This window comes from Rhinolophus sinicus, linkage group LG05, assembly GCF_036562045.2.
Source record: "Rhinolophus sinicus isolate RSC01 linkage group LG05, ASM3656204v1, whole genome shotgun sequence".
Taxonomy (NCBI): domain Eukaryota; kingdom Metazoa; phylum Chordata; class Mammalia; order Chiroptera; family Rhinolophidae; genus Rhinolophus; species Rhinolophus sinicus.
Genome location: NC_133755.1, coordinates 75240143 through 75256717, shown reverse-complemented (window position 1 = coordinate 75256717; position 16575 = coordinate 75240143). Strand labels below are relative to the sequence as shown.

The following is a 16575-nucleotide window of genomic DNA, read 5'->3' as shown; positions in this document are numbered from 1 at the left end:
AGCTTGCGATGCCTTGTCTGGGGTTTGTCAGGAGCTGGTGGGCAAGCAGACCAGGTTTCTTGTCCCCTTCCTTCCCATTGCTGCCATCAGCCTGGAGATCGGGGCCCTGTGAGGCCCTTAGTGCGTCCCACTCCCACCCTGTACCACTCACATTCTCTTGCCCTCAGCAGGCCTGTTGGGTCCAGGAGGAGTTGGGCCTCTGCTGCCCAGTGGCTGCTCCGCTGCTGGGCGGTACCCACTTGGTAGGACAGGTGGGCTCGGAGGGGCCTCCGCGAGAGATGATGTGTCCCAAGGAATCTGCCCGGGCCGTGCTCCTGCTGACCCTCCGTAGGGCTGGGGAGTCAGCCCCCCCTCCCCTACTCATCCACTTGTGCACCAGGCACCGTTTCAGGCCCGAGAATCAGGCAGCCAACAGAAAGGTCACAGCCCCGTGTGGTAGCCAATGTGGCCTGGTGGGACTCCTGTTTCCTGCCTTTGGCTGTGGGTGCCTATTCTGGGGTGTCTTGTTAACCTCCTGCTTTGGGGCCCAGGGTACCAAGGGCCTCCTTCCCACTGCTGAGTGCTGACAGTGTCCTGTGTGCTTCCTGGCCTGTTGCCATGTCGGTGGGTGACTGATACCAGGTCTCACCGTGCTGCACCGCCTGGCCGGTGTCCTTTGGGTCCTCACCCACTGACTGGGACAGCGAGCCCTCCTGTGGTCGTGGCAGATGCTCAGTGAAGTTAGTTGTTGTCATCCCCAAGACTCCTCAAGCTTTCTGCTCCATCCCACCAGGGTCGCATTCTGGTGAGTTTTCCTCCTACACTGAAACCACACAAGCCCCCGTCGCCCATCGTCTGGCCTGGCCTCTCCCAGCTCCCCACACCCAGCCTGGGTCTCCTTGGATCTGGTCTTCGCAAGCCACCGTATCTGACACAGAATCTGAATTCTCACTTGCCTGCGGGAACCCTCAGGCAGACTTCCAGGGGCTTCCATCCTGGGTAAAACTCCAGCTCCTCATGTGGCCCCACCAGCCTCCACCCCACGTCTCGTCTCTCCTGTTCCCCACCACGGGGCTCTGAGCTCAGGCTCTTCCCTGCCTTGACCTTCCTTACAGGCACCCCACCTTGCTTCCAGCAGTTACCTCTCACACCCTTGCTTTCCTTCACCTGGTAGTTCAGTCATCTTTGGGGATACAGTTCAGGTTGTCATCTCCTCCAAGACAGCTTTCCCAAGCACCTCCTGGAAAAGGAGCCTTTATAAGCTTCTTGAAACACCAATTTGGGCCCCTCTGATCATTACCCCATTACTCTTGGTTTGTGGTTGTGAATTCTTTGAGCAGAGAAATTGTGGTCCTTGCTTAAGCATCTCCACATCTGAGCATGCCTGGCTCTGCACAGGTTGCTTCAACTGAATGAAATCACCTTGTATAATTACATCACACTTGGCCATGAGGTCGTCTGGAACTTCGCTTTCAGATATTCTGGTGGTCTCTGAAGCAGAAGCTACATGTTGGGGAAAAGGCCAGGAGCCGGCTGGCGGGGCAGGTGGCAGCTAGTATCTCCCTTCGGAATCATCTAGCAGGGTTGGCTTAGAAAGTGACTAACAACTTGCAAAGAATATCAATGTTTGCAGTGTGCCCGCCAAAAGGAGTGTTCTGGGTCTGCCTCTCTTATCGATTCCAGGCCAAACAGGCAACTCAAACATTGGGCTGGGTCCTGGCCAGAAGGGCCCCCAGCACCATTGCGCTGCTCTTTCCACTGCATCCAGGCACTGTCTCTGGTCATCTCCTTTGGCCCAACACCTGGAAGGGTTCAACTAAGATAATAGCTAACACGTATTCAGTTGCTTACCGTGTACCGGGCATCGTGCTAAGATCTTATGTGCAGTAACTCATTTAATGCCTCATAATGAGTCAACAAGTTTCTCTCTTTGATTTGAATTGGTGTTTCTATAGCACCTAGAACTGTGCCTGGCTCAAAGTAAGATCTCGTTAGCACTTGTTGAATAAGTGAATGGGTGGCACTTCATCATTTGCAAACATTCCTCAAAGTCTTCTCCTTGTCAAAAACTGGAATTGAGGATCGTTCAGCTCTTTAGCTATCCCTCCCCAAGTGAGCTCTACTGTTTGTGCACCAGACTGGGGTTCTAACATAATACTGATATCTTATTGCCAGAAAGTCTTGTTTGCTCTTTTTATGTAAAACAGATTTGTGTAATCGAATGCTGCTCTCATGCTGCTTTAGTGGTCTTAGAGATATTCTATCTGCATTTCCCCTGAATCTTACCTTGATGGTGAGTTCTAATATTTCAAGGACATAACTGTAACAAAATACTTTGCATTTCTAGAGGCATTGCTTATTAAATAAACATGTTTAGAAATAAGGAATAATTTTGCCACAGAATCCCTATTTCCTAATTTATCTTCTGAGCCACTCTGAGTTTCTTATGCCAGATTTTCTTAAGATCTCTACCTCCTGGAGTCTACCCACCCCCTCGAACACCGGTGATTTTTCAGATCCCTTTTGCGAGCAGGCGTGAGCATGTGACAGAGAATAGGACCACGAGGCTCCTCTCCGTCTGGCAGATGGAGGCCCTCCCTCCGTGTCTGGTCAGTGTTAAGTAAAATCACAGGCCAGCGTTGCCAAGAAGTCTCACCACATCTCTGCTACGGGAGACCCTGATGAGTCGCTCTTTTCTGCTGGTCCATTTCTTATTTGCCACCCATTCCCACCCCGGGGAGCAGACAGGGCGGCGTGTGAGTGTGGGGGAGAGTGTGAGACTCTGTGTGTGTATGTGAGTGTGTGTGAGTGTGTGTGTGCTGTGAGTGGGTGTGTGACTGTGTATGTGAGTGTGTGTGTGCTGTGAGTGGGTGTGTGACTGTGTGTATGTGAGTATAAGCGTATGTGAGTGTGTGTGACTGTGTGTGTATGTGAGTGTGTGTATGTGAGTGTGTGTGAGTGTGTGTGTGCTGTGAATGTATGTGTATGTGAGTGTGTGTGTGCTGTGAGTGGATGTGTGACTGTGTGTATGTGAGTGTAAGTGTATGTGAGTGTGTGTGACTGTGTGTATGTGAGTGTGTGTATGTGAGTGTAAGTGTATGTGAGTGTGTGTGACTGTGTGTGTATGTGATGTGTGTATGTGAGTGTGTGAGAGGGTGTGTGTGCTGTGAGTGGGTGTGTGACTATGTGTGTATGTGAGTGTGTGTGTGTGTGTGCTGTGAGTAGGTGTGACTATGTGTGTATGTGAGTGTGTGTATGTGAGTGTAAGTGTATGTGAGTGCGTGTGACTGTGTATGTATGTGAGTGTGTGTGTATGTGAGTGTGTGAGGGTGTGTGTGCTGTGAGTGGGTGTGTGACTATGTGTGTATGTGAGTGTGTGTATGTGAGTGTAAGTGTATGTCAGTGTGTGTGACTGTGTGTGAGTGTGTGTGTATGTGAGTGTGTGTGGTGTGAGTGGGTGTGTGACTATGTGTATGAATGTGCGTGTAAGTGTGAGTGTGTGAGAGTGTGTGTGTATGTGTGATGTGAGTGGGTGTGTGACTGTGTATGTGAGTGTGTAAGTGTGTATGTGTGTGTGTATGTGAGTGTATGTGAGTGTGTGTATGTGAATGTGTTTGTGTGTGATAATGTGTGTGGTTGGGCAGATCAGCAGGGAATCATATACACATTTTAAAAAATGATCAGATGTGGAATTCTGAGTCACTACGTCGCAGCCACAGCCCAGGACCCAGATGACCATGGCACAGAGTCAGAATGCTATGAACTCACAAGGACACTGACACGCACATGATTTATAATGAAAAGAGCTTGGGATTTAGGACTAGAGAGCACTGAGTTTGAACGTTAGCCCAGCCTAACACATGCCAGACCTTGATTTATCTATGTAACCTCAGTTGAGCCTCGGTTTCCCCATCTGTAAAGTGGGGCTATGATTTCCTATTTCATGGGGTTGTAGCACAGACTGTTAGATGATGAATGCAGAAGCCATTTGCTTACAGTAGCTGCTCAGTGCAGTTAGGTTTCTTTTTGTCCAAGTGCCAGTTACACAAATTACGGTTCCCATGTTTTGTCAGTTTACCCCAGCTCAGTTCAGTGGTCTCAGGTCTGTGGTTGGATCACAGTCTTTCCTGTTTGTGTAGGATGAGGTCCAATGTTACATCTTTAGCATGTGCAGATTTCACAGAGCAAACAGGGATATTCAGAAATTTACAAGATTATTGTATGGATGGAAGAAGGTAAATACCTTGAACCAAAATTGGTTTTTGTTATTAAGGATGAAAGGCAAGCCACAGAACGGGGGAACTATTTGCAATCCATATGTCTGACAGTGTGGTGTTTATCCAGCATATGTAAAGAAGACATTCAATTAAAAATAAGATGAGCAAGCCTATAGAAAATGGGCAGGAGCTTTTAGGAGACATTTAAGAAAGAAGACATATGAATGGTCAGTCAATAGATGCATGACAAGATGATCATTAATTATCAGGCAAATGCAAATTCAAACCATGAGGATATACCATTACTTATCCACTGGATGACTGAAATTAAAGACTGCAAAGACCATTTGTTGGCTGGCATGTGGGACAACTAGAACTCTCTTCCACTGCTGGTGAGAATGTAAAATTGCACAATCACTTTGGAAAACTGTCTGGCAGTTTCTTAAAAAGTTAACAACACATCTACCATGCGACCCAGCCATTTCACTCCTGCATATTTATGCAAGACAAATGAAGATATATGTCTCCTCTAAGATTTTTATGTGAATTTTCATAGCAGTTTTATTTGTCATAGCTCTCACTGGATAGGACCAATGTTTATCAGTAAGTAAATGCATAAATGAAATGTGATATATGCATTACACAGAGTGGAATTCTAGTCAGCAATAAAAAGAAGGAACTATGAATATGTGCTACAATATGATGAATTTCAAAACAATATGCACATAAAGAAGCAGCACATAACACATAGTGCATACTCTCACGTACATAATATGCAAACTAACCTGTAGTGACAGAATGGGACAGTGATTACCTAGAGGCGGGGTTGAGGGAGGGGGAGGGGATGGATTGCAAAAAGGCAGAGATGTGTTTTGGAAGGTGTTAGAAATACTCTGTAGCTTGGTTGTGGTCGTGTTCTCATGGTCATGTATAGTTGTCAAAACTCTTTAAATGTGCTTTGGGTGAATGCAATCTGTTGTGAATAATTTATTCCTTAAGAATATTGATAAGGAAAAAAGACAAATTGTTTAAAGTAAAAGGAGCAATGAAATTTATAACATATGTAGACTATCTATATGTATATACATACATATGTATATATGTATTCATATATATGTATGAACATCCATCTATATAGATATTCTATAGTAACACAATGGATGGGAGAATGAAATGGAAGTATACTGTTTTATTGTAAGGCTCTTACATTATCCGTGAAGTGGTATAACATTTGAGGGAAATGTGTGATCAGTTAAAGATGCATATTTTAGACCACAGAAAAATCCCTGAAAAAATAAGAGTAGTATAGTTAAAAATCTAACAGTGGAATACTAAAGAAAAAAATTCAATTAAAAGAAGAAAGGAGCAGAGGGGAAGGGAACAAAGAACATATGGGATGAATAGAGAAAAGCTGCAAGATAATAGTTTAAACTCAATCATGTTGATAACTACATTAAGTGTAAGTGATTCAAACATTCCTATCTGCAGAATGTCAGACATGATAAGTCAAGACTGAATTAGATGCTTTCTATAAGAAACCCACTTATAATATAAAGACAAATAAGTTAAAAGTATGCAAAAAATTTACCCCTACAAACACTAACCATGAGAGAGCTTGGGTGGATACATTAATATCAGATAAAGTGGACTTCAGAAAAAGGAATATTACCTGAGATAAAGAGCAACACTTCATAATGATGAAGCAGTCTACTCATCAAGAAGACGTAATGATCGAAATGTGTATGAACTCAACATAATAGCCTCAAAATACATGAAGCAAAAATGGAAAGTACTGAAAGGAGAAATTAACAAATTAAAAATTATGCTTGTGGACATGCATCCTCCTCTCTGAGTACCTGACATAATAAACAGACATGAAACCAGTAATAATATAAAAGATATGAACATCACCAATGAGCTTGACCTAAATGACGTTTATTGAACACTCTACTCAACAACAGCATGAATATTTACCAGGACAGACCATGTCAATTTAAAAAGATTAAAATCACATAAAGCATGTTCTCTGATTAGAATAAAGTTAAATTAGAAATTATTGATCAAGAAAAAAGAGACACAAATTACCAGTATTTGGAATAAAAGAGAGGACATCACTACAGATCCTACAGATGTTGAAAGGATAGAATTAAATATTATTATTGTTATTGATGTAATGCCCATGTAATGCCAATACATTTGACAATATATACGAAATAGACAAGTTTCTCGAAAGATACATATGACCAAGAGTGACTCAAAAAGAAATAGAAAATTTGAATAGCCTTACCTGGCATTACCAAATTTTTAAGAAAAGAAAACATACTAATTTTACATAAATTCTTTCAGAAAATAAAGAAGAAGGGAAAACTTTCCAAATAATTTTAGGAGGATTACCCTGACACCAAAACTGAATGACATTATGAGACCAGTACCCATTAAGCACAAAATATTAGTAGATCCCACAGTAAAATGTAAGATGGATAGTACATAATGACCAACCCCAGGAATATCAGGTTGGTTTAACATTTGAAAGTCAATCTATATTATTGATCATATTAACACTATAAAGGTGAAGAGCCATATAATCATCTCAATAGATGACACTCAGTTGATGGAGAGTGATCAGTGAGCCAACACCTCTAACTGCTGTCACTGTTTTCAGTCTCCAGTGCAGGGGCTTCAGCTGACACCAGTGAGTCCAGGCTTCATGGCACTCTCCTGGATCCTGCCAGCAAGTTTAAGGTGCTTGGACGACAGTGCCCAGCCGTGTGTGGACCACCCTTGACCTTAGTGTCTGGTCCTGGGGCTTCCTGTGTGTCCTGGAGTTTGGCTGGGCACAGAAAGAGTTCAATGAAACTTTATTCCTAGCAGTGGTGATAGACAAGGCCTGACTGTAAAAGAGACTTTATAAGCTAGGCTAGCAGGAAGGTGTTCAGAAGAAGGGGGTGAGGAAAGCTGTGCCCTCCACTGTGGTGTTTTGAAATTAAATATTATTATTGTTATTGATGTAATGCCCATGTAATGCCAATACATTTGACAATATATACGAAATAGACAAGTTTCTCGAAAGATACATATGGCAAAGAGGAAAACCAGAACAGAGGGGAAGATCTGCTGAGGGAAGAAGACCTCTGGACATCGCTGTTTGCTGCACAGTAGCCGTGCCCACAGGTGGCTGAGACACAAGGAAAACGGGGTCATCATTTCGAAGGAAGAAATGGTTCGTAATCTGTAGTAGTGTGCTGTTGGTGCTGTAACTAATTGTCACAAACTTGGTGGCTTAAAATAACACAAATGTAGTACCTTTGCGGTCTGGAAGTCAGAAGTCCGAAAGGTGCCCATTGATGAAAACCGAGGCTGCAGTCCTGGATGCTCTGGGGGAGACCTAACTTCTCTGCCTTTCCAGCTTCTAGAAGGTTCCTCATCACGTGGCTCGTGGCCTCTTCCTCCATCTCCAAAGCCAGCATTGCCAGCTGAGTCTTGCTTATCCTGCATCACCCTGCCCACTTCGTTGTCACATCTCCTCTTGCCTCCCTTTCACTTAGAAGGACCGGGGTGATGACATTGCACCCGTCTGGACAACCCAGGATAAGTTCTCCATCTCAAGCTCCTTTGCCATGTGGGTAACAAAGTCTGAGGCCCTAACATGGGCGTCTGCACTTCTTTGGGGCTGTGCATCTGCCTGGCATGCAGTCCATTTCAGAACTTTCCATGCACGTCGCATTTAAACAATTAAAACACAGGAGACACGTGATGTGTTTTGTGTGAGGGGTGGGAGAAATAATTTGGAATATGATGCTGTTTGTGTAGACAAAAGCGGGAAGAGGGTTAAGCCAAGCAGAGGCCTGTGACTGTGAGTGGAGGCGAAGGAGGAGGAGTGGGGGCTCAGGATGCAGGGGATGGTTCTGAGGGCGCCAAGGGAAATGCAGGAGGTGCCCTGAGCTGGTCCCCCACCTGTGTGATGCATGCAGCACATGTCTCTGCTGGTCCTGCAGGTATGCCGGGGGCCTCCTGGACAAGGACATTTTCCAGGGGAAGGAGCTGGTGGACAGCCGCGCGCTGCAGGCGCTGGTGGCGGGGCTGAAAGCCTACAGCACCTGGGAGAACGTCCGCTGTCTGCAGGACTGCCGCGAGGGCACCGGAGGCATGGTGAGTCCACAGTCCCCGTGTCACAGCACGTCTGGGGGAGCGCCTGTGCCAATAGTGCCAGGCAGACATGCCGACTGCCCTTGTGACCCTTGGTGCGTCGCTCAGCCTTGTCGTCCATGCATGCACTGTGCTGGGTGTGTGAAACGCACGGCCACAGGGCCTGGCCCATGGAGCCCGTGGTTCATGTCATTCGACTTCTTGTGGTGGTGGTGACACTATGGGAAGGGGCCAGTGAAGGTCAGGTGACCAGAGCTCGGCTCGAGTGTTTTAGTCCCGCGGGGAGAGGGTAGGAACTGACCCCAGGAGTTTCTAGCCTGGGGAGGGGGCACATGGGACATGCCAGTGTTTAGACGGCTTGGTGTGTCCCCAGCTCTGGGCCTCAGGCTGGACGGTGTGGTGAGGGGCACCAGGGGTGAGGAACCCCCATGTGAATCTTCGGGGAGCTGGGGGGACTGGGGATACCAGGGACCCGTGCCTGTTCCCCACCACCCTGAGAGCAGAGGCACCTGTGTGACACATGGGAGTCTGCACCCTGGGGGGGTGGGGCAGAGCCGCGGAGTAGGGGACCCAGGGGTTCTCTGAGGGCAGGACAGCTGTGACTTGGTTGCATGGCCAGACTACAGGCATCAGCTGTGGTGGCACCTGGGGCTCGGCTCCAGACGGCAGCCCTGAGTCAGCAGCCCGAGGACAGTCCCATTCCCCTGCCTCCTGGAGGACAGCAGGGCCTTCGGCTGGAGCTTAATCCTGAGCTTGGCTGAACATTTGCCTCCAAACAGCAGCTCTGCCCCTGGAGGGGCTGATGAAGAGTTTTAGCCTCAGTAAGAAGGGGTTAAGAGGAGGTCAAGGGCAGCTGTGGAGGAAAAAAGAGAAAGGCTAAGTGTCTGGAAGGCAGACCCCCCGCCTCTCTGTATCAGTGGGGCCCACAGAGGGGCAGGGCCTTCACACAGGCAGGCCCCAGGATCCCCCCACATGGACAGTGGGGGTGGGAATGAGCACCTCCCGTGATCATGTGTCTGAAGGAGGCTGAGTGGAGACGCGCTCATGATGGGGAGGGGTGCTGCTGTTAGTCAAGCGTTTACTCACGGCCATGAGGACGGTGGACACACTTGCTTTGCTCCTGTGGAGTCCACATGGAGAAGGAGGGTGGTGAAGAAAGTGACCGCTGGCGCTGGGGCGCTCTGAGTCCCTCTGGGTGGCCAGAGGCAATGACTCACTGTGACTGTCCCTAGTGCCCCAACCTGTCGGGAGGCCTGGGGGGACTTGATTCCACCTGCAGCTCCTGACAGGTGTCTGCCCCTCAACAGAACTTGGCAGCAGCTCCTGAGAGCAGGGCTCAGGGGTCCCGGGCACAGCAAGAAAGGTTGGGCCGGCAGCTGGGGAGTGAGGCCTGCAGTGACCCTCAGGCAGGGCAGCTAGGCACTGCGGGGGGTGCTGGGCACTCAGATGAGGTGGCCTGTGGCAGGTAACTCTGCCAGAGGGTGCAAAGAGGCTGTGGTTGTAAGTCTCCTAGTCTTCTTCCCATGGCTCATTCCTCTGATGCACTCAGGGGCTGGTGTGCCCAGTGGTCTCCTGTCCCCAGGCCTGAGGACCATCCCTACACAGAGGCCCTCTTGCCCTTCTCTTGGTCAGCATGACCCTCTGTCCTCAGATGTGTCCTGGTGCTTCATTTTGGGAGGCCATGTTTTCCCTCAGTCAATTCTGAGCCTTGGTGGGCCTGCACTAAACAACTGGTTCTTGCTTGCCCCACTGTCCAGTGGCCCTGCCCAGTCATGTCCCCTTACTGCCCAGCACCACCAGGATAGACATGACCCCTTTGCCATAGAGACATGACGTTGGAGGGCTGCTCTTCTAGGCTAGGTGCCAGCCCTGAACCCCACCAGGGCCTTCCTGGGTACAGGGGTTCTGGTTCCCATTTCTGTTCCCTCCCTTCTCTTGCTCACCCCATATCCACCCAACACCTAGCGCAAGGCTATTTGTAGACACACAAATATTTGTTGAATGACAAGCATGAGCATCTTCTAATTGTTGTCAGTTCATATTTACACACACTCTCTTCTTTAGGCGGGTCTCCAGGGGTGGGGACATGTGGACTTGAGTCTGGGGGCTGCTGAGACAACACGGAAAACCACCTTGTTTAGAAGCAAGACCTACAACGGTTATACCCATTCCCACTCCCACCGGGAGTTGAACACAGAGTCTTAATAGTTGTTGGACCAGTGACTTCCAACTCTTTTGACCACAACCCAAAGTAAAAGATATACTTTTCATTATCACCCTGTACATACAAACCTACATACATGAAATCAAAAAGGGAAATTTCATGAAGCAATGCTTGCCTCACTATTGAGCTATGCTCTAGTATTTTCTTTTTAGTTGATGTCATTTTAAGAAAAGCTAGTCATGATGCATTAAACTGATTGCATGACCTGTAGTGTGTTACAGCCTGTCATTTTCAAAACATAGCTCAGACTCACTGATCCGACAGAAGGACCTTGTTTTGTGGAACTGAGAGCTGCGGTTCACAGAGAGTGTCCATATGATACAACGAAGTGGGGGTTTCAGGTGATACATTTTCTAGTTCAGACTGGGGGGTGTGTTTGCTGAGACCCAAATCTCTGATAGTTCAGTTTTCACTGGAATGTTACTAATTTGGCCCTTTGGGACTTGCGATTATGTGTTTGAAAATGGGAAAGAGATAAGGGCCTTTAAACGTCTCCTAAGCACTGACACTTACAAAGAGTGATCGGTTTGTCCTGTCTGCTTGGCTGGTTGTGGATCTGAGGGGAAGAATCAACACACAGCCACCCAGCATTTGGTCCACGTGGGAGTTCCTGCTCCCACATTGTTTCTCTCAAATCTTCTTTGGGAACCATTGGATTGAGGAGTATATTCTCCCCACAAATCAGTGTTTGCCTAGTACTTGGTGATGGGTTTTAGTAACATTATCACTGTGTCAGGAAGTCACGAGAAAATCTGTGGTTGGCTGTTTTGATAGGAGCCTTGGCTATTACCGCTTTCTATAGGTGGTAGGCTGAATGCTGCCAGAGTGACATTTAGTTGCTTAAAGAACATTTTTAGTAGTGAAGTAGATGAATGCAGAATACACATGGAAGTGGAACTTTGGAATTAAATTACATTTTTGTCTTTTAACTCCTTTGTTTCCAGCTTAAACTTTCAACCACTGTCTGTCCCTTTTCAGCATAGTCTGTTACTTTTTGTGCATAAAGCCTGGGACAAATGAGATTTCATATGAAAAAGATTTCTCCCACAAAATCAGATCATCAAATGAACAATGCTGGTTGGAACTTTCATAATTAATGTTCATGCAAACACTTCATTGCCTGGTTGACTGCAGATTAAAAGTCACTGTTAAGTATTTCTAAGTTCTCTCTCTGTGTGGGGCAGTGCACTAGGGACACGTTCCCTGTTCTCAGAGCCAGGTGATATGAGCGGGCACACTACACACTGCTGGACCTGGTAGGCCCTACAATTTTGGTCAAATGAGTGCTAGGGGACTTCTGCTTCTGACCAGGTGGAAGTGACATGCAGCAGATATACCGTCCTAACTGAAACAACCAGAAATGGACACTAGATTGTGTGTGTGTGTGTGTGTGTGTGTGTGTGTGTGTGTGTAATTCATATATTACACTGTACATCAGTCATGGAAGGACAGTGCTCTCTGAGAGAGAGGAAATAACCAGATGAGCCCTATAATTGCCCGGAGTTTACTGCCTGAGAGGGTCTCCGTGCTGTGCCTCAGGAGGGGGAACTGAGGCAGAGCCCAGCAAACTGATTTGAAGACCTGGAGCAGAAAGTCCAGGGAGATCAAAGCATCTACAATTCACAGGATAGAGGATCAAAGAAAAGAGAACTGGACAGAGAGAGAACTTGGAGATGGGCAGTGGTTCCCTTCGAATGTTTGGCTGAGAACCAATTGCTGTGTGTGTGTGAGGAAAGAGTCACCTGAAAGGGCCAGAGGAAGCAGTAGTTGGAGCTCACATGGGACAGGGAACAGTGCCTTTCCCACCAGCAAGTCAGGAATACCTTAAGACTCATAGCCAGAGGGAAAAAGGAATGTTATGTATAAAAGAACAAAGTAAAGGATGACAGCAGACTTACCACTGGAGAAAATGCAAGCAAGAAGACAGTGGAACCACAGTACCAAAAGATACAGTCAATCTAAAATCCTGTACTCAGTAAAGTTATGTTTCAGGAAGAAAAGTAAAATAAAGACATGTTCATGCAAAAGTTGAAAGGACTCATCACCAACAGACCTTCACTAATAAGAAACATCAAAGGAAATTCTTCAGGTAGAAGGAAATGATACCAGCTAGAAATACAGATCTATACAAAGGAATGAAAGTCTCTAAAAGTAGTCTATGAGTCAACATATAAGATTGCTTTTCTTAGTCTTTAAATCTCTTTAAAAGGTAATGAACTTTTAAACAAGAATCAGAACAATATAGTGTGAGGTTTATAACACTTGTGAAAGTAAAATGTATGACTACAGCATACAGGCCAGGAGGGGAGAAGAGGAAGTGTATTGTTGTACGGTTCTCACACTCTACGTGAAATATAATATCACCTAGAAGTAGACTGTGAGCAGCTGGAACTTTCTACTTTGAACCCTCAAGCGACCGCGAAAATAACAGAGTTATAGCTAGTAAGTCAACAAAGTAGTTAAAATGGAATTATAACAAAGGGAGCCAGGAAAAGAGGAAATGTGGAAGAATGGAGATAGTTCAAATAGAAAAGGAATACCCAGATGACAGGTGTAAACCCAGCCATATTAATAAACACATTAAATGCCACAAATATCCCAATTAAAAAGCAGAGATCGTCAGATGGGATTGAAAAAGCTAGACTAGGGAAACACACCTCAAATATAATGTAAATGTCTCTTCAAGTCCTCTGCCCATTTTTCAATTGGGTTGTTTGTTTTTTTGTTGTTGAGTTGCATGAGTTCCTAATACAGAATTGTACACCTGAAATCTATGTAATTTTACTAACAATTGTCACCCCAATAAATTTAATAAAATAAAATTAAAAAAATATATAATGTAAAGGCACAAATGGGTTAAAAGTTAAAGGATGGAAAAAGATATACCCTGCTAACACTCATCAGTAAAAAGCTGGAGTGCCTTAATACCAGACAATGTAGATTTCAGAGCAAAGAATATCACCAGGGACAAATAAGGTCATTTCATAGTGACCAAAGGGCCAATTCATCGAAAGGACATAACAGTCCTAAATGCAGTGACAACCCTCGGAGTTAAGCTACTTTGATTAGCCCTACTTTGCAGATGAGGAAACGGGCTCAGAGCAGTTGGATAGTTTGCCAGGGGGTGGAGGACTGATTTCTCAGGCCCTAGAACCCACGTTGATAGGTTAAAGCTATGTCCAGAGGAGGAGACGGGAAATCACACTGGAGTGCCGGTGGGTGGGAGCTCCCCAGGGTGGCAAGGCTCAAATCCGCTGTGTGGAATAAGCGGACATCACTGGGCTAACGAGACCGCATTGCCCCACCTAACGAGCCTCTCAATGTTAGGAGCCCCAGGCTGACCACTGATCAGGTACTGAGTTCCACGGGGTATTCCAGACCTGCAACTCCAACCAGCGTGCTGCTGGTGGAAAGGCAGCCTTTCCCATGGCAGACAGTGCACACATGGCCCAGGAACCAGGGGCTGGGCAGTCTCTGCTTTTCACTAGTTTCTGTTAACAGCAAGAAAGTACTTCTTATATGTGTAGGCACCTTTATAAGTGCGTTGCCTGTAGTAACTTAGCTAATTTAAAGTTGAATGAGTATTATTATTATTATTTTTTAAATTTATTGGGGTGACAATTGTTAGTGAAATTACATGGATTTCAAGTGTACAATTCTGTATTACATCATCTATAAATCCCACTGTGTTCACCACCCAGAGTCAGTTCTCCTTCCATCACCATATATTTGATCCCCCTTACACTCATCTCCCACCCCCCTCCCTCCTTACCCTCTGGTAACCACTAAACTATTGTCTGTGTCTATGAGTTTTTGTTTCTCATTTGTTTGTCTTGTTCTTTTGTTGTTTTTGGTTTATATACCACATGTCACTGAAATCATATGGTTCTTTGCTTTTTCTGTCTGACTTATTTGGCTTAGCATTATACTCTCAAGATCCATCCATGTTGTCACAAGTGTTCCTATATCATTTTTTCTTACCGCCAAATAGTATTCCATTGTGTATATATACTACAACTTCTTCATCCATTCATCTATCAAAGGACATTTTGGTTGTTTCCATGTCTTGGCCACCGTAAACAAAGCTGCAGTGAACATTGGAACTCACGTGTCTTTATGTAGACATATTTTCAGATTCTTTGGGTAGATACCCAGGAGAGGGATCGCTGGGTCATATGGCAATTCTATTCGTAATTTTTTGAGGAACCTCCACACTGCCTTCCATAACGGCTGCACCAGTCTGCATTCCCACCAACAGTGTATGAGGGTTCCTTTTTCTCCACAGCCTCTCCAACATTTGTTACTATCTGTCTTGTTGATGATAGCCATTCTGACTGGGGTGAGATGATATCTCATTGTGGTTTTTTGTTTGCATTTCTCTGCTGATTAGTGATGTTGAGCATTTTTTCATATGTCTATTTGCCATTTGTATGTCCTCTTTGGAGAAATGTCTCTTCAGGTCCTCTGTCCATTTTTCAGTTGGGTTGTTTGTTTTTTCATTGTTGAGTTGCATGAGTTCCTTGTATATTCTGGATATTAGCCCCTTATCGGAGGCACTGTTTGCAAAAATCTTCTCCCATTCAGTTGGTGGCCTCTTTATTTTGTCGATGGTTTCTTTTGCTGTGCAGAAGCTTTTAAGTTTCATATAGTCCCATTAATTTATTTTAGCTTTTACTTCCATTGCCTTTAGAGTCAAATTCATAAAATGCTCTTTGAAACCAAGGTCCATAAGTTTAGTACCTATGTTTTCTTCTATGCAGTTTATTGTTTCAGGTCTTGTGCTTAAGTCTTTGATCCATTTTGAATTAATTTTGGTACATGGTGACAGATAGCAGTCCAGTTTCATTCTTTCGCACGTGGCTATCCAATTCTCCCAACACCATTAATTGAAGAAGCTGTCTTTCCTCCATTGTATGTTTTTAGCTTCTTTGTCAAAAATTGTCTGTCCATATTTATGTGGTTTTATTTCTGGGTTCTCAATTCTATTCCATTGGTTTATGTGTCTGTTTTTCTGCCAATACCATGCTGTTTTGATGATTGTAGCCCTGTAGTACAAGCTAAAGCCAGGGAGTGTGATACGTCCAGTATTGTTCTTTTTTCTTAAGATTGCTTTGGCTATTCGGGGTCTTTTGTGGTTCCAAACAAATCTGATGATTCTTTGTTTGTCATTGATTTTAGACAGCTTCAATACAATGTGCCTTGGAGAAGGCCTGTTGGGGTTGAGGTAATTAGGTGTTCTATTTGCTTCTTGGATTCGAGGATCCAGTTCTGTCCACAAGTTTGGGAAATTCTCATCGACTATTTGTTTGAACATATTCTCTGTTCCCTTCTCTCTTTCTTCTCCTTCTGGTATGCCCATTATTCTTAGATTGCTCTTTCTGATGGAGTCAGAAAGTTCTTGTAGAGTTCTTTCATTTCTTTTAAGTCTCAAGTCTCTTTCTTCTTCCATCTGTATAATTTCCATGTTTCTATCTTCAATGTCACTGGCTCTTTCCTCCATCTGGTCAACTCTACTACCTAAGCTGGTTATTTCATTCTTAATTTCTTCTATTGAGTTCTTAATCTCCAGAAATTTTATTTGGTTCTTTTTAAAATTTCAATCTCTTTCGTAAAATGCTCATGTTGTTCTTTGATTGTGTTTCTGAGTTCATTAAACTGCCTTTCTGTGTTGTCTTGCATCTCGTTGAATTTTTTCAGAACTGCAATCTTGAATTCTCTGTCATTTAAGTCCCATATTTCCATGTCTTTAAGTTCCTTTTCTGGAGACTTTTCACTTTCTTTCTGAGCTGTCTTGTTGCCTTGGTTATTCATGGCAATTACTGATTATTATTTCTCTTCCTAGACATCTACAGGAGTGGCTTCTGCAACTGGTTGGTAGGAAGAGGTCTTTCTTTTGTTTTCTAGTATTTGTTGGTAGAATGTTTTATTTTGTCTCTGACTGAAGCCTTTTTTTTCTTCTCTCACACGGTAGTGCTGTTTTCTCTGCACTATTCCAGCTTCTCACACAAT

At 44.9% G+C, this 16575-nt stretch overlaps 1 protein-coding gene across 1 annotated transcript in view; it reads left to right on the top strand.

Annotated features, from left to right (window-relative positions):
- The window catches only part of ACOXL (acyl-CoA oxidase like), a 288665-nt gene that overhangs the window by 135246 nt on the left and 136844 nt on the right, over positions 1-16575 (top strand). The window contains exon 11 of the mRNA XM_074333923.1: positions 8192-8345. Within this exon, the coding sequence (XP_074190024.1) occupies positions 8192-8345 (154 nt within the window). The remainder of the gene's footprint in view (positions 1-8191; positions 8346-16575) is intronic.